We start from the raw sequence: 19,764 nt of genomic DNA on the forward strand, positions 1-19,764 counted from the left end.
CAATATAATAAAAAAAAAAAAGTCTTTACTTGAACTGAATAATTAAGTGAACAGTGGACATTAAAACAATGGAAATTAAAACATGAATAATTAACATGCAATTTTTCAGTTAAATTTAATGCATTTAATTATATGCTATATTCAGTTCTATGCATAGAAGTCCAAAAATATTGTAATGAAGAAAAAACAAAATTATATTTATGACTTCAAAAATAGCACTGATTCATATTAGAAGTTTGATGCCTCCAACCCTGGGCTCCAACCTGATATTCATGTCTGAAATAACATGGACGGATGAGCAGATAATGAGTGAAAATGCAATAAAACTTAGTTATCTGGAATAATGTGGCCTTGGCTGTTCCGAATAAAGCAATATACTGAAAAAGAGATGGTATGTTCTATAAATTAATTTTTTTTAAATTTTTACAAGAAGGGCTTAAATATCAGGGAGCAAGAGATTAGAAGGGTGGGCTTCTGAGGGATCTCTGAATTGAAGGAGGGTTTCTTCTTCTTTTCCATATTTATGTGCCTAATTTTTAAAAGTTGTCACCTACTTCTCAGTTTATGACTAATGAATTGGGATAGAGAACTATGTGAAGTCTTCTTTTCTGTTTTACACATCTAAATAATACAAAATATTTGAGTTAGTTGGTGTATCTGCAAGACATTACCTGGTTTAGGGACACGATTAGGGTAGATTCTCGGCACAATAGACTACACTACATCTAAAAACTTTATTTTTATTCATTATTATAATGTTCTTTCTTTTCCCTGTCTTGTTGCATTTGATTTCTATAAAATAGAAGCTATGTTGCTAGTGGTTTCAAGCTACTTTTAATCGTTAATTTGTTGAGCAAACATTATAACAATGAAATTAAATATAAAATTTTAGATAATAACTCAGAGCAATATCATCAAATTTTTAGCAAGTAGCTTAAGGTCCCTCAAGATTTGGCACTTTCAAATTCATTTTAGCTCCACAAGTCCCTCATAAAATAAAAATCATTTTTAACTACTTTTCTTCGATTTACAAAAAAATATTTATTAGTTTGGTATTGAAGAATATATAAACAGTGAAATAAAAGATTAATTAACTTAAAAAAAAAGAATTTAAAAAGTAAATTATATGTATTCACAATAAAATTTAGTTTGTACTAAAGGAAATAAAACTTTTAATTATTGGATTTAATTTTTTTTTGAATATTTTATGATTATGAAAAATTTTAAATAAAACTTAGTTATTTGTAGAGAAGGATAAAAATACTTAAGTTAGTGGTTACCTATAGGAAAAGGGGAAGAGGTAGAATAAAGTTCCCTTCCCAAAATAACACTAAAAAAAAATAATACAACAGAGTTTAAAATATACCTACAAGTACTCATGAGTAAATTTGAGATATATTTTTTTTATTGAGTAAAAGTTCTACTTAAAAATGTTAACTTAAATTAATAATAAATTGGCAAAAGTTATTTTATGATCGTAATTATATTTTTTATCAATTAAAAATATATATATGAACATATAAAACTTCTTTTGTTTTATTATTTTTTAAAACCTTATGAAAATTCAAAACTTATTTATATAAATCATCGATCAAGTTGCTGGACCCATATAAACGGAATTCTAATCCAGGTTAAAATAGTTTTAAATTGGTTCAAACTTTATATTTGTGTTATTATCGTACATTGGTTATTAATAATTTAGATATGTCAATAGTTCCTTACATAGGATAAGACAACTTAATCACATAATTTTACATATTTTTCTTCTCATATGCCCTGCGAATTAAGAATGTTAAGTTCTTCTAAGAAAAAATATTGGAAAACAAACATTTAAAAATATGAATGGCTTATTTATGGCCTACTGTATGGGTATCACGAATTCTGTTGTCATCTGGATAGTTTCTTCTCCTTAAAATACTACCTATAGACCAAGGGCTGACTTTTGTTAAAATATATTCCTTTGGCTTCTTCTAGAATACTGCTACTCAAAAAGTTTTTCAATGATCCCATGGAAAAAGCTCAAACTCTATTAGGTCAATGTAATGATGCAACTTGTATTTCATTACCAGAAAACAGGTAATCAGTCACTGGTTGTTCTGATGGGCCCTAGTCTATCAACAATTGTTTTCAAATTAAAAGGTTGTTTTATAAAGTAATGAAATTTACATTGATATGCCAATGGAGAATTCAGAGTTTTGTTTTTTAGTGAGGACACATACAAAAAAAGAAAAAATGCATGTGTAATCTTGATGATAGGCCACAATCCCAAAATGTTTACCTTTTTGAATTTTTTTTTATATTAAAAAAAATCTAACTGGAAGTTCTCTCACATAAATTACTATTTTTTTTCCTCATTTAACTAAAGACTTGCAGAACATGGGAATGTTACTCATTAAATAGAAATTTAGGAATGGCATCCCATGAGGTTGAAGCACTTTCAGAGTGCTTTCTAGTAGAAGTGAAATAAATAAGAATTCTAACAATACTTACACATTTCAAATTTATAATTAAATAAGACTAAAAAAAAAAATGAATTTATGGCAAACAGTCACTTTTGTTGAATATGTAAAATATAATGACATTTCTAGTAGGATTGGGCTCTAATCTACATAAGCCTTCCTCATTAACCCTCGCAAAGACCATGTAGAGCTTCTTGGTCCACAAAGGGCCTGCTTTAAACAAAGCCAGTTTAAAAACAATAGAGGACCATTGTATAATGAAAGTACATTTACAATATGTTAACAGTAACTAATTCTAAATTTTCAAAGGTTTAGTTTATAAATAATAGTGAAAAATAGAAAAATAAAATCTTATAGTTTCTGTTGCATCTTCTTATCTTTTGTAAACTTCTTAACTTTTATTTTATTTATTTTTTTTTTTTTACATTTATGTAAAACAGCCAATTTAAAGACCTGAAAATGACAGAAAAATGTGAGTACAAAAATAACAATGAAGTTTATATAATACAAAATAATAATCTTGATAAAAATGTATCCCAAACAGTACACAGTTAATATAAGATGAATGTACACAGTTTATATACAATATATACTTCTCATTAGGGATGTACTCAACTGTCTTCCAGGCAGAAGCTTCCACTATTTTGTCTGCAGTCACATAGCCAGAAATCATTACTTTTAAAAGGGAAGGCAGTCACCTCTGCACTGGTAAGAGAGTGGGAATAAGGAAGCTGAGCAGCTCGCTAAAGTTAGGGTGAAGCTTTCTTTAATAGGGCTAGAACCTTCCTTGGGTAATTCTAAAAGACATCAGTGTAAAGAACTCCCTGATTGGACATGGAAGAAACCAGACAAGTAGTGGAGAGGATGTGTGGGGCTAAGACAGGCCAAGCTATTAATTAATAAAATCTCTACTTCTCGAACCAAGTTACTTCTAGCCCTAAATAGAAATGAACTCTGATGACTAATGATAATACTCACAGGCCATTGCAAACTTAAAATATCTAAAGATTTGTGAAACAGTTCATGACGAAACTTGTCATAAATGTGGACAGGATTCAGAAACTGTTCTTCACTATATAGCTCATTGTGTTCAGTATTGTCATTGAGATATAGGCTTCTGAGCTCTGAAAGAATCCCAAAACATCAAACTTTCTCCCTTGAGTGGCCATCCCTTTTGACAATTTTTGTGTTCTCAGTTGTGAGAAGCAACCCATAGACTTATATTACAACCCACTCCTACAATCAAAATAATTTACACTATTTTCATCAGTTGTGCCCACAGCTTGCACTTCTTTCAAGTTTGTCCACTCCTTAAATGTTCAAGTCTATCCATCCTCTTCAATCCTTACTGCCGGCCTCTCTGGAGTTGCTCCTTGTCAAAGTGGGTTGAGCCTACTACTTCCTTCCACTTGTAAAAGGCTTTGTAATGTAGGTAATTCTCCTTGATCATTAGCTAAGGGAGATCGCTCTTCATCAGAACATAGAGTCCTGTCTTTCTCATCTGATCATCTGGCTTTCAGATAATCATTGGCAGTGGTGGTAGATGGATATTCTTGACCATCACTGGAACCTGACAACTATATTAATAATCAGTACTATAAGTATTATTCTATTGATTTTTCTTGCAATAGGCAAAAAAGAATTGATAGCCCCACTTGCCGTACTTGTTCTCTCTGATTAATGGAGGGATAGAATTATTAGATTTCTAAATGGGCTGTTGTATCAGTATTTTATTTCCTAATTATCGCATTGTTCTAACCACCTTTACTTCTTAAAAATATAAATTATAAAATAAATAAATAGTAAAATTATTAGACAAAAAATAAAAACTATTCCAAACTGATAAAATAATATTTGCAACAGTAAACAATTTCAGAAACATTTTAGGGGAGAAAACAACCTAGGTGCAAGATATTAAAAATCAACAGTATATTAATATAGTGCTTATTTACATTTGAGATTGTAAAAATCAACACTATATTAATATTTTTATTAATATCCTATTAATATAGTGCTTATTTACATTTATGACTTACTTATAATATTACTTCTTGATAAATATGTTTTATGGTAAACCAATTGAAGTCTGACAGTGCATATTTCCGTCATTGAGGGCATGTAGTATTTGTAGCCCCTTGTTATATGATGAAATATAAGTTCTTTACCCAAGTTGAGAAAGTGGATTAGTGTTTGTGGAATAGGCTGTATGCTGGCCAGTCTATTGGTTTCTGCATTCCTTTTTTATTGGAAATATTACCAGCTCCAACCGTCCAATATTAATAATATATAGATAATATTAATAAATAAAGAGTATAAAATATTTTATATACTAAACCACATTCTGGCTTGTTATGTTTCAGGCTTGAATCAGTAGTGGTAGACAGCGAGACTGAGTCAGATGAAAGCAGAAAATTTTTATGGGATCCAAGAAACTCTCTTGTTTCCCTCCACAACATCTCAAGCTTCTACAGGCACAAGACGCCTTCACATTCGATGGAACAGCTCCTATTTGTAGATTGATCTAAGCCAGGCACAATTATTTAAAAATATTACATTTTTATTATGTTGACAGTTTATGCACAGCAAAAAGTTCTAATTCATATTTTTTTTTTTTTAGAAGCTCGGTGTAATCTTACAAAAGCTTGCTTTCAAAGCAGATTTATTTAGACATGGACAATTTGAAAAGCACAATAGAATTTGGCATTTAGATGTTAAATATCTACTGTTATAATTATGATAATACTTTGATTTACTACAAATAAATTCTTGAATATTTTTTTTAAATGGCAATTAGTTTTACTAATAAATTTTAGGAACAATTAATTTTCTTTAAATTCTTAGCTAGCCACTATTTTACTGATGAATTTCAATCATTCTCTGTGAAAAATATATACGCACAAACATGTTCTTAAAAGAGGAGAATCTTTTTCAAATTATGAATGGATTTTTAGTAGGATACAATACAAATATTTTTATGATTTTAAATTGGTATAGATCTTAGGTCAAGGTGACCAATCAAACTTAAGTCTCATGTAGAATAACAAACATCGATGTACCAATTTTGTTTAAAAAGATTATCATTTTATACATTTATTTATAGATTTGATGGGAATTTCCAGAAATTACCATATAAATTTAAAGCAGACACATAACTTTCTTTGTAGCAATAAAATAAATGAATTAAAATTGAACCAATCATGTCAAAATAGTGCAATTTTAAGATTTACTACTCTTTATCATTAAGTTTTTCTGGATTTCTTTTTGCAGTATTTATTCTAAAATAGACATTAAAAACATTTATAAACAATGAAGATGTTAGAAACTGACAAGCTTTTTGAATTACCATAAGTACAATAAGAAGAACAAATTAAAACTTAAAAGTAAAAATGAGTATTAAAAATATGGAATATATATATATATACATTTCAATTATTACAAGCAATGATTTGCCACCATCGAGCTATGTGAAAAGTAGTAGGAAAACCAATTTGTTATCAGTAATTTTGGAAGTAAATTAATATCAATGCGCTTTCATTTTCAAATTATATAATTGCAAGTGAACTGTTTGATTTTTTCAGAATGAATTCTTACTTACATTGAAAAACTGATTTTGTTTTAATGTTAGTAATAATCATTTAACTTATAAATCAGTAATATATTTCATTATTGGCAAAACAATAGTTTTAGTGAATCGTTCCATTGTGACATGATAAATTTATATTAGATAAATCATTTCACCTGACAAGATCAGATGGCATGATTGGTCGTACATAATTAGAACTTTCATCATGAAAACTTAACAATTTAAATTGTTTGTTAGGGTAGTCATTTTATTATTAGTATAAATTTGATATATTAAAGTAGAAACTAAGTAGCCAATTAAACTGTTAGATTAAAATATTTACGATCAAAGTGAATTATCACAAATAGTAAGTATTCTATGTGATATACCTTACAAAAATATTAGAATTGTAAGCTATTTATATAAAATATATAACAAAGTGTAAATATACTTGATTTCTACTTGTACAGATTTTCTATTGAACATCTGTAATTTATCAGAAAAAAAAACTATAGATTATTAGACCAACTAAGCAATAAAAAAATGTTCAAGAGAAAAATTGTTAAGTATTTTATTGCAGAAAATTACTATGTTTTCTTTAAATTAATTAGGCTAGTTCAAGTAAAATTAAATTTAGAATAACCATATACATGAAAAAAGTCGTCAGAAGATCGTTTTTGGTTTGTTGTCACAATCATTAGTTTTATCAATGTTCAAAATGTATTCGAAAGTGGCCCTATGAAATAGGATTTGCTAATATGGTTTTAAAATTATTGAGTACCAAAAATTAAATTATGATTATTGTGTAATGCTTCCTAGACTTTTAAGAAGAATATATATATGTAGTTAAAGAAGAAAACACTAGTACGTACTCTCCTTACTTTATTTTATTTTTTTTTAAATTAGTAAAATCTAAATAATTAGAACTATTTTTATTTTTTGGTTTAATTTTTAGAACTTTTTATAAAATTGATTTTAAAGAAACAAAACAAATATTAATATTTGGTCACTTTTTGATGCAAAATTTATGAAATGTTATAAGATCTGATTATTATCATACTAATGATTTTAATTTAAATGTTATTTGAAAATATAATGTATATTAAATTTACTTTTAGTAATTACAATATTTATCTTACTAATTAGTATATCTTCATTGTAACATCAATTTTTAGATATGTTTCATGAATAATACACATACCATTAAAACTCTCTTATTCTGTTAACTTTTTTAATTATTAAGTATTGTTGCTTATATTCTCTTTTCTGTTCTGAGGATTCTTCTTTCTAACGGATATCAACACACTCACAACTAGTTTCGTTGATTTTACTTGACTTATTTATTCTTGTTCTTTTACATTTATTTTGCATGCAGTGTGACATTGACAAAATAACATAACCTTACATAAAAATAACATCTGTATTATCAACATCAAAATATTGTAAACTGGTTACAACTAAATTATTACTGACCTCACATATTCCGTTAATAAACGCATATATAATGATTATACAATTAGTAAGAAGATTCAAATGGTAAAACAACTTATCGCAACAACAAAAAAATCTTGAAAAATACATTTCAAAGTTATTGGGATGAAAAAATTAGTAATACTCAATTAGTGATATGGGAAATAACTTTAAAGTAATTATCAGAAATTACCTAAAGAAATATTACCTTAATCTTGTTGAAATCACACTTATTTGTAATTATAATATTCGATGGCAGAATGCAGAATAAGAGAGAAATTGTGTACAATTGAAACTTTATCATGTAATACACATCGATTAATTTAGGTGGATCAAAAATTTATTAAAAGTATTAATTTTTAATTAAATTAATGCAGATTGAAATGATGAAATATCTTTAGAAATTTTCAGATACTTGATTTTTTGTAATGTACTAATTTTATTTTATTGAGTAGGAATATTTATAGCTCTTGTGAAAATAAATATATATCAATTATAGTTAATCATATATTACAAATATTATACTTTATACAAAGATAATGTCATAAGATATGTATTTCAGAAAAGTGCCTATGCTATATTAATGTTTAGAAATATATTTAAAATTATCAACTATTCAATGTGTAAACTTTATATTAAGAACTATTAATAACATTAGGTAAAATGGTGTTAAATATTTTTTAAATTAATTAATTCATAAAGAAAAATATAATTGTTATTATATGCATAGAAAAACAGCAATATTTGAAAACTTGGGTATAAGAGATGTTTATTTATCAATTAAATTTTACAAGTATACTGGGTGTACATGATATTACATCTATAGAAGGATAAGTAGCAATGCACAGACATGTGTATTTGTGGGTCTGTTCTCCATGTGGTTCATATCAGAAATGCTACTTAAGCTTTTCTATCATCTTTTCAACCATTACAATCAAATTAAATTCATTCATTTCAATTATAACCTGGATGAAATTAAAATTTAGATTCAGAGCCAAACAAAATCTATTCTGAAATATACTGTTTTTTTTTTGTTTTTTTTTAACATCACATACAATAGTTGAAATTGTTATGATTGTGCAAAAAAAATTGTATTTAATTTTCTGGATAAGCATATTTCATCAATGTTTAATCATAATACAATTATATTCACCTGTACTGTTAAGGTGAGTTACTTCATCTAGCCAGCGGAATTTAATTTATTAGTTAACGTAACGGAAGCAACCTAGGATTTCTTTCCTTGCCTTTGGTAATGATGGGTGTTTGAATCGATATGAAATAAAAATTCTTAAAAAAAAATTATTGATATAGCTTATGACATCGATGATATAGAACGAAAATGTTCCTTATTGTATATTGGGTTTAAATGGTTTATTCTTATGATACTAATTAGTTAATCTTACAGTATTGTATCCAACAAAAATTAATAACCTAATTCATATCCTCAGTGTTTTTTTATTAGTAGTTTCAATTGAATTTCTGCTCAGTTGAATCCAATTAAACTATTTACTGTTATATTGGATTTATATTTTATAAACATAGTTTGAATTTTTGAAAACTAAACTGATTATTGCAAATCCATTGTTTCATGATTGTTGGGTTTGAATAATCAAAAATAAATTATGCAACTTCTTAATCAATGAAAGTAGTTAACATTTGAAAAAAAAAAAAATTGTTTTTTTCATTTTCGTGTTATATAGTATATATCACACTCTGGCAAGAAAAGTGACCCTTCTTTAAAACCTCATTATACAAGAAAGATAGAAAACCGAAATCAGTAACCAATGTGATTGAGTACATATTATTTTCCTGCCAAAAACAGGAGTTTCTACGTTTAGGGAATGCTGGAACTTCCTAAAAAAATTAATAACCCAAAAACTATATTTTGAAAGATTGTCACTTTTCTCATCTGAGAGATATAATTAATATAAATAATACATATCCATTGATACATTTATTAATTGAAATTATATTTTTTTAAATTATAAGTGTTAACACATTTTTTAAATAGTTATTTTTGTCATCCTTTCTGAACAATTATTTTTTCCTGTATTTTTCCTTATATTAAGAGATCTATCAACTTTCTGTGGTAACTGTTCTATACAAGAAAGTAGAGATTGAGTTTCAATAATTTCTTAATTATGTTATTAATTATACTGATTATCAAGGAAAATAAATAATATAATGTAACCTTGTGGAAACTGAATGAGATGCACCATCTTTAAATGGAATAATGAAATTATGATAGAGTATTTGAAAAAGTTTATATTAAATTTATTAGCATTAAATTGCTTAGATTTACTACAGAGATTACAGTAGTCAATTGTAAATCTTTTATAAAATAATTAACACCACATTAATAGAAATAAGTTTAAATTTTAGTGAAACATAAATGGTTTATACCAAAGGAGATAATTAAGGGGAAATAAAGCACTATTTATAGAAATAGAACTTTAAGATATTTTAGCATAGGTTGGTATATGTTTAATTAAAATTTCCTTCATCGAAAAGAAATAAAAGTGAATTACCTTTTATTAATTATTGTTTTTATTGAATTTTTTAACTGATATATTTAGTAATTATTTACCTATTGTCCAAACTAAACAAATAAAACTTCCAGCATATTTCAGTTTAATAATACTTAATTTGTGAAACTTCACAAGAAAAGTTTTTTTGTGATTTGAATTGTTACATAATACAACAGTTGATTTGTTCTTTATACACTCCTACAATTATCTTTCACAACCTTAAAAATTTATGTTAACTTTCTGTCACAATATTTTTCTATAATGTTGATGTTCTTATATTTTATTAATAAATCAACTCTAATGTCTTTTATTGCGTAGCCCTATATACCCAAATATTATCTCAATTGAGATATTAGATAGACATAATAAAAAACAACTTATTGTATAACATTATTACACTTTAATTAAAAAATAATGATAATTTGTTATAAAGAACCATGATATAAACTGGTGCCCATTTATATATATTTTTCAACATGCCACAATGAACTGACAATTTTTGATTGAAAATAAAAAACAATTATAATGCTGTATATGAAAAAAAAAATCCTTGGCCTCAAAAATAATCAGCGCTGGGCTCCAAAAATGATTCCAGTCTAGGCTTCAGATATAAATCCGAACCAGACTCCACAAACAGATCCTTCCAAAGCCCAAAAATTATATTCATCCCATGCCTCAAAAATAAATCAATCCTAAGCCCCTGACAGGAATATGTCATGGTCTAGGTACGCCTAAAATTCAACATCTAAGTAAAAATAATAATTTGCTAGAAACAGAAAAAGTGTTTAATGATTAACTAACATAGCTATTGGTAGGACTAGTGGGACCCTGCACTAGCATACATATATATAAAGATGCAGAAAATAAAAATTCATTGGTGTTCTAATACATTAGGAATCCTACATTTGCATTTTGTGCATCTTAGAAAACATACACTCTAGTATGTTAGAAAGAAAAAAAATTAAGATTAATCGATAGTATATTCATATTCTGCATAACCTAAAACATAAAAAGGGACTCTAATATGTTAGAAATGAGAAAAGTTAAAATTAATCATTTCGCGATATCAAATATATTAAGGGGGCCTTCATAGGCCTCTAAAAAAAATAAATTTTAAAACACGAAAAATAAGACCGCTTTCAAGTTTATAAATTTATTTAATTAAATATTTATTCCATTGAAATTCTACGAAGTGTATTCGAAATGCTTATCCTAATTTTTTTTTTTTTTATAATAGACTATTCCTTTAATAAATTGGCGAATACAGTTGCATTAGGATGCGTTCGTGTAGAAAAGTCAGGTAAAAAAATGTTTTCTTCTCTCGTCAATCGAATAATCTTCGCCCAACTCTGTCCAAACTTAGTCCAATATAGCTTAAAAATATATTTTAATAATAGTTCGCTTAACTGAATACAGATAGCAGCACTAATCAAGAAAGTTAGAAAATAGTAGTTCCAGCAATTGTCGCAAGAGGCCAGCACCATCCAAACAGCCATTTCTGAAGTCTAGCAGGAAAATTTTTAGTTTGTATTAGGATATTAGGAAGTTATAGGAGCTAAAAGAGTCCGTCTTACGTTATGATTGTGTTGGAACATACTAGATTTGTTCCAACACAAGTTTTAACTATCTGATCCGATCAGTTGAGCTCCTATAAGTTTCTAATATCCTAATACAAACTAAAAATTTTCGTGCTAGGCTTCGGAAATGGCTGTTTGGATGGTGCTGGCCTCTTGCGGTAATTATTGAAACTACCTTTTCCACGCTTCTTGATTGGTGCTGCTACCTTTATTCAGTTAGTCAAACTATCATTAAAAATATTTTCAAGCCATATTTAGACTTAGAATACAGCAGCTTGGATGGTCTCTAATGGTGCTAATTGGGACTTTTATTTTCTACAATTCTTGTGCTACTGTTTTTAGAGATTTGGTTGAATTATTATTTAAATATTCTAAATTGTCATTTTATCTAATTTTTGTTGTTTTAGTTTCGTTTAAGTTGTTCAGGGTTAAAACGATGTTTATTTTTTCAGTCATTTTTATTCATGTGTGTATTAAATTAATTAGTATTTATTATGATTGATTGATTGTTTATTCTTTTATAATCTTATTAATTTAATAATGTGGAGATAAAATATCAATTAAATATTATTATTTAAAATATATTTTTGTTTGACTTTAACAATGACAAAATAATTTCACTTTTTTATGACTTAGTCTTTCATTGTTATGTAGGATCAGTTAGAACCTTTAAATAATTTAGAATTTTATTATGATTTAAAAAGTGAGTTGTAAATTAGTTTTTTTTTCTGAAAAATTAACCATTTACTTGGATTAAGAGAGTTAGGCATTTGATGTATTTTATGAAGACATATACAACATGAGAACTTTTTGAAATTTCACATAGTAGACAAATTTGATTCTGATTTAACTGCTATATTGTGAATTAGATTGGTTGTGATAAATTGAAAACCAAATTAGATTAAGGGAGTTTGGAGAAAATTATTTTAATAAAGGATTTAGAGAGTTAGGCTTTTAACATCTTCAATAAAGATATATGCATCATAAGAACATGTTGTAAATTAAGAAATAAATAAAGATGAGAAATTTTTGTTGTGAAAATATGATTTAATTATGAATGACAGAATTAGGAAAGAAATTTAATTGTTAAATAAATCATTTAACTAATATTTTTATTTGAATTAGATTATGACAAAATAATACCTCATAATAATTCCTTAATTTTAAGGTCTTGGGTAAATTTGTTTTTGGGGTTGGGCAAATTATTTTTAGAGTCTGGGGCAGATTATTTTTTGGACTTGGTCCTGATATAATTTTAGGTTCTTGAGAAACTTTGTTTTTTGGGTCCGTGGTGGATTTGTTATCATTGTTATCTTGTTATAAAATATATAATGCTTGTTTTGTCATTCCCCAGCCCTGTCATATAGCTAAGCCTGAAACTTTATATGTCTATGGTATCAATTCGTTTTGTAGTTAACTTTAAAAAAAAAGGCTGCATTCTTTCCAGAACTATTGTTTGATTTCAAATCATCCACCAATCAATATAACACATTTTACCTCTTTAACACGGTTTTTGGTCACTCTCTAATCCATTGGTAAAATATACCAATATCACATATACCTTCAGAAAGGGAATTTTCAGGCTAAAAGATGATCAGGATATATTATGAGAAGTTTAGCCTCTTCACTTGGTTCTAGCACATGAAAGAGATTAAAAAATGTGTGTATTTTTATTAGCGGTCACTCACTAACATTCAACAAAATTAAAACTAGTAAGACTTATATTTTGTTTATCATATACTTTCATAATACTATGGGATCTCTTTATGTTCATGCACGTCTTTGTTTTTTATGAAGGTTTCTTGAGTTTAAAGATGTAAAATTGTTGATTTGTCTTTCCCTAAGCAGTTATTCCCTAGCTCAATGGAAATTTTCAGGCGAATAGAAAGTCAGGGTACCCAGTGGAAACACAATTTTTTTTTCTGTAAATATTCATTGTATAACCCCTTAACTTTGACATCTAGGATTCTCAATTGGTAATTTAGTAAACTGATGTTTGTGAAATAAATCAACGGGGCATCAGTAATCTTCTTTCATTCCCTGAATTTCATAAAAAAGAGAAGAGTATATTCTCCCATCCAAAATGAAGTGAAATAGCTATCCATGTATTGAGTCTCAACTTGCCAGTTTATTATTTTTCATGTTTTGTTTTTTTCTCAATGTCATGAGAATGGTTTCCTCAATTAGGTCAGTTTACCAAAATTAAAAATTTCAATTAGTTCCTTTAAACCCTGATAAAACATATAATGTTTGCTCATATAAAGTTTTCAAAATAATATTTGTATTTTGAAATCAGATATTATGCGCTATGTTGGATTTTATTGTGATAGTAAATGTAATAATAGTGAAATTGTGTAATAACATAACATTTTGGAAGATTTATGAATTAAATATAATTTTATTTATATGCAAATCAGTATTCTCTGATTGTAATGATGAGCATCTGTGATTATGTAAAATGATAATTTTGTTACTGTAAATTTGTAAATAAAGCTTTTTTATCATTAATATATTTTACTTGAAAATAATGAGGAAAACTAGAATCTCAATAATTTATAAAAAGATAGATTTTGATAAAGAATTAAGAAAAGATAAAAGATAGCAAACAATTTAGAAAAAATTGGTGCCTAATTAGGAAAAAAAAAATTGAATTTGAATGTCGAAATAGAAAACCATAGTTTTTGAAAAATATTAAATATTCTAGTTTAAATATAAGAAAGTCTAGACTTCTTTTCTAATAAAGTAAGTTAAATTAACTTCTATTATATTAATATCAGTAAGGTGATTCTTAACAAGGGAAGAATGGAACTATAGAATGCAAAAAAAAATTAGTTATCGTTAGTTAAGATGAGTTTCAGATGGGAACTAGTGTTTAATTTCCTAATTTGTGGAAAACTAGCATACCAGCAGCCTATTATTTTTCATTATATATACATATATAAAAACAGTGGCAGACATTACCAATAGCTACATATAAATAAACTCTTTTCTCGACATCACTCATTAAACGTCAGACATTTTTACTTATTCACTTTGTTTTGTTTTTAATTTTTAACTTTATCATTTAAAATTTTTTTAAATTTATATTTACAATTATTTTTTATATCCAAATCCTTATTTATATTCAAATTTATTATATTCACTGCATTTAATTTATTATTACCTTTCTGTTATTTAAAGTTTTCAGCAGAATCAAATCAATTGAACTGTTTATTGCAAGTGTGAGACAAGCCAACTATAGCATACACACTGGCTAAATTGTATATTACACAATTGTCAAGGCCAGATTTTTTTTTTTTTTTTACTTTCTCACATACTGCTAGAAGCACTGTTTTGTTGGCTATTGGAATATAAGCAAATGAAACAAATTAGTGACATAAGAGAATAGATAGTATTTTTTTTTCACTTATCAAAACTCATGGGCTTTGTTCCATAATAAAGTACAAACTAATACTATTGTACATTTATCTTAATTCAATCACACAGATCTGTACAATAGTAACTCGTACTTTGGTATTTTTTAATTCCTGTAATATCACTAATAGTCATCCCTATCATGAAAAAAATTAGTATTAATATGATTACCACACTAGTTTCTTCACTTGTACTATGAACTAAAACTATTAGCTTTCATTATGAAACAGGGCCATGATCTTGTTTTGTTTTAGATCAATCCTCCAGTTGTCTGTTATACAATCCAGAAGAATGGGTATTTAATGAACAGTAATAAAAGATTAAAATTTGAAAAAAAACAACTAATAAGTCATACTATTCAAATAATAATTGTGCATATTTAAGCCTTAAAAGCACACACTAGGTCATTTTGGCTCAACTTGATTAGTGAAATGACCTAAGGTGAACTGTTAATAAATATTAATTTTTAGCAAACTGTTACCTAACATCTTTATTTACAAGTTTCTTTGTAAAGTAAACAAATATATTTGAAATAAAATGAATTGGCAGTTTAGCTCATATCACATCAGGAAAAAAAAAAGATAATTTAATCTAATCTCTCCTCTCATTGAATAGATCTTTAAAATACGTTTTTGAAAGAAATTTTGTACTTGAAACAAAGTCTATTTCTTCTTTTCTGATAACTATTGATTATACTTATAGTAAAATTATTTAAAAAAATATATTTTTATTAAAATATATAATGAAACTGTGTTTTTCAGTTGCAAAATAACACTTACTATCAAACATGTTGCCATGGTTATGCAAGAATGGCTGCTGACTCACTCCTGTGGTCTCTCCTTACTGTAAAATCTAAGACCTTAGTATTCATCATAAAATATTCAGTTTTGGATAAAAGATCATTGCTATTTTATTTAATAATTGAGGCTTTCGGCTGTAAATCATGGTAACTGTAATATTTCATGGATTTCAGTTTTGTGTTAAGTGACTACTGCTTGAAGGTAAAACATTGTAATTAACGAACTATTATACATATTAAAAGTATTCATTTTTGCAATTACCATATTTTACGACCAAACACCTCAATTGTTGAAAGAATCTTTTAGAAACTTGTTTAGCTGTTAAGTGTTGATATCAAGTTACTGTTTCCTGATATTAGATTCCTGGCTGAAGACAAAACATTGTGTTAGTTACCATGTTTAATGACCAAAGGCCTCAATTAAATAATATTCTTGTAAAATTGTTGATATTGATTTAATTATTTCCCCAAAACCGTATACCTTGATTTTTTTTATACAAGAATTTTTTTATTTAATAATATAAATTTATGTTATTAGTTATGATATCAATCAATTGTAATCAATAAAATAATACAAAATAAATTATTTTAAATTGAGAGAATTAGCAAAATATTTATTATGAAAATTACAAGTTACTATTTTTTTTTTTTTTTTTTAATTGCAGAAAAGCTTTGATTGATAAGAATTTATACTGCTCCTCCAGTAGGTTCTAAATTGTCAAGATCAAAATGATGCAGGGGTCATGCACTGCCTGCCTCCATCAACAGGAATGGTAACACCAGTGACAAAGGATGCATCATCACTGGCCAGGAAAGCAATCACAGAGGCTATTTCTTCTGGTTTCCCTGCACGACCTAAGGGATGAGCCTTCTTTACGTTTTCTTTATATTTCTCAACTGCTTCTTCATCCATCCCAGCTCTCTTCTGAATCTGGGTCAGCACTGATCCAGGGTTGACAGCATTTACTCTGATCTGTTTGGTCGCAAGCTCAACAGCTGAGCACCTTGTCAGGTGATCCACAGCACTCTTTGACATGCAGTAAGCCGATGACCCTATGAAAGGCCTAAGGCCAGCAATACTAGACACATTTACGATGTTACCTTTCGTCTTTGACAAGTGAGGTGCCGCTAGCGATGTCAATCTTAGTACCGGTTTCACGTTGACATTGAATGTGCTTTCGTACTTTTCCAAGATCTCGGGGTCTTCGATATATCCTAAAACCAAGATACCCGCGTTGTTGATTAGGACGTCCAACTTGCCGTACCTTGCCACCGTACCCTCTATCAAGTCTTGAGCGTGCTTCTCGTCGGTGAGATCGCCGATAGTGATGAGGGGCTGTTTGCCGGTGATACGCCCACAGTCCATGGCCACTTCGCGGAGGGCTGCCTCGCTCCGACCAGTCAGAGAGAGCGTGGCCCCTCGCTCAGCGAACAGTCTGGCGGTAGCAGCGCCGATACCCGAACTAGCCCCAGTGACGATTACTACCTTGTCAGAGAAAGCCATAGCACTGCCGACGCTCACAATAACAAACTGAAAACTATCCAAGGAGGACCCCACCAAGTTCATCCCCACTCCTCGTAATCTCATGTCTTTATCATTAAAAAGTCAACAATGTCAGTGTGCCTTTGCACTTCAATAATCGATCGTGTTCATTTAGGACAATTCTAAATCTCTAATATGGTTTTTCATTTCCATATCAGGAGTTTATATTTTAAATTTATAATAATAATCAAAATTGGAAATCTATCTATTATTTTTTATGTTATAGGATTTATAAAGACTTTTAAAGTATTTATTTTAATATACATTATATTTTTGTAATTTTCAGACCTGCATTGGGAATTTCTTATTTTTCCTTTACCTCAGTCTCACTTTAAAAAGTATTCTTAAATATACAATTTACGGAAGTAATTGTACAATTTATTTTCAAATCTGCATTTCTAATTTTTTTTTTAATAATAAATTGTACAATACTTCCATAAATTGTTCATTTAAGAATAATTTTTGATTGTGGCTGTGGTAATTATAAACATTTAGGGTCGAAACGTTGCAAAAATGTAGTATATATTGAAATAAATATATTTAAAAATTACTTTTAATTGTTATCTATAAAAACATCTGATGTTTTAATATGGTTCATATTTTTCTTTAATATTATATTTTAAATATTAAGAAAAATCGAAATTTACTTTTATTTGGAACTATATTATCATATAAAATTCACAAACAAAAAGTAAATTACGTTTTTTAAGAAAATGGGTATTATTAATATGCAAATTTCACACTAAACGGAATAAAATAGCATTTGAGCAATTTTACATCTCATATTATAAACTTTAAAAGCCAAAATTATGGTATCTATACTGAATTTATAATATATATAATATAATAGTTTCAATATAATAATAAAATTGATAGACTATAAAAGCCACATTTATTCGGTTATTTTGTAGTTACATACACGACATTTCGATCTGATTAGCTCGTTTTCTAGTATAATATCTATTATAAATTAAAATTATTACATAATCAACATATTATTATTTTATTTTTATATTACCTGAGTCCCACCCGATTTAAAAGCCCTATGCCTAAAGTATTAGAAGCATTTAAACAATATTTATTTACGTTTGCAGATTTTCCAAGATTTAAAACTATCAAAGTTAAACACATATTACAATAAAATAATTTAAAAATTATACCAACCCATTCGATCAGATTTTTTTACAAAAACAATTAAAAGTATTTTGATTGGTTATAGTATTTTTCTATAAATGAAAAACTCTTTAATATTTTCAGAAATATAGAAAATATCTTACTAATAAAAATCAAATAACTTCATTATCTTTGAACTTGTGGCTGCCATGATAAGTTTGTTTCGAGGAAAGGATGGATATAATTCTTACAAATAAAAAATACGTACTAGTTCTATTATTTTAATGAAATATTATGTTGTATTTTAATTTCGCTATATTAGCATCAGAAAAGAATAGGAAAATAATTTTTCAGTCAGAGTTCCATATCCTTAAAACAACAAAAAAAAAATAATAAACTTAATTGATCACCATTAAAAGTAATGGAAATTAGCTAAAATATTAGTCCTCTAATATAAAAATATAATTTTCTTCCATATAACGAAAAATTAATTTTATGTGAAGTTATTTTTGCAAATATCATTAAAACTACTGCTTCTACGAACGACGTTCATATGTTTATTAGCTCTAAATTGCGGTGTAGTTACATTTTCCATGATATTTGCCAAAATAAATTCGTAAAATTTTGATATCTCGTTGTTCGAAAAAAATGTTTGGTTAATGAAAAACTGTGACTCCAGAACTAATAGACGTACATATGCCCACTAGCACTAAAATTGAAGAAAGTTAAGTCTACTATACCGTAGTTGATAAAGTTTGTCTTTGGAGGAGCAGACAAGGTTTTCAAAATATCCACAAAAATAAATGTATATATAAAACATCGATTTTTTGTTATTTGGATAAAATGTTGCTTTTTGAAAATCAGTATTTCGGGAAATATTGAACGTAGAAAAGCTCACAATGTGCTCATATTTAAGTTAATTTATTCTATGATTAGCATGCTATGAATTTTTTTTTTTGTGTTGTATATAGTTTTAACGATATGGCAAGCCGAATGAAAATATTAGGTTTTTTGATCGAAAATATTAGGTTTTTTTCAAAAAATATAAATTTCAGGAGGCGTGCACCTTAAATACTTTAATATTTACTTCTTAATGGCATTCACTATGTACCTAGTATAGTATAATTAGTTAGTTCACAGTATATATTGGGACTAAAAAGAAGAAAGAAAAATTAAATGATAACAATATAAAAAATTAAATAAATAGCGGGATAGAATAATTTCTACACAAGATAAAGAAAATTAACTTTTAAGTAAAAATGAATCTGACAAAAATTTAATAAAATAAAAATTAAATGA

General features: G+C 27.3%; 2 protein-coding genes across 2 annotated transcripts in view; one reads left to right on the forward strand and one right to left on the reverse strand.

Annotated features, from left to right (window-relative positions):
- Positions 1-5,414, forward strand: part of LOC136796394 (uncharacterized) — a 315,963-nt gene extending 310,549 nt beyond the window's left edge. The window contains exon 5 of the mRNA XM_067050019.1: positions 4,820-5,414. Within this exon, the coding sequence (XP_066906120.1) occupies positions 4,820-4,979 (160 nt within the window). The 3' untranslated portion in view covers positions 4,980-5,414. The remainder of the gene's footprint in view (positions 1-4,819) is intronic.
- Positions 5,415-16,392: 10,978 nt separating this feature from the next.
- Positions 16,393-17,351, reverse strand: LOC106678139 (3-oxoacyl-[acyl-carrier-protein] reductase FabG). Its single transcript, XM_014416485.3, has one exon. It carries the CDS (start codon positions 17,311-17,313, stop codon positions 16,534-16,536), a length of 780 nt encoding a protein of 259 aa, XP_014271971.1. The 5' UTR covers positions 17,314-17,351; the 3' UTR covers positions 16,393-16,533.
- Positions 17,352-19,764: the final 2,413 nt, after the last annotated feature.

The sequence above is a fragment of the Halyomorpha halys genome, unplaced genomic scaffold (genome assembly GCF_000696795.3).
Source record: "Halyomorpha halys isolate HHAL.00 unplaced genomic scaffold, Hhal_1.1 Scaffold126.1, whole genome shotgun sequence".
Classification (NCBI taxonomy): domain Eukaryota; kingdom Metazoa; phylum Arthropoda; class Insecta; order Hemiptera; family Pentatomidae; genus Halyomorpha; species Halyomorpha halys.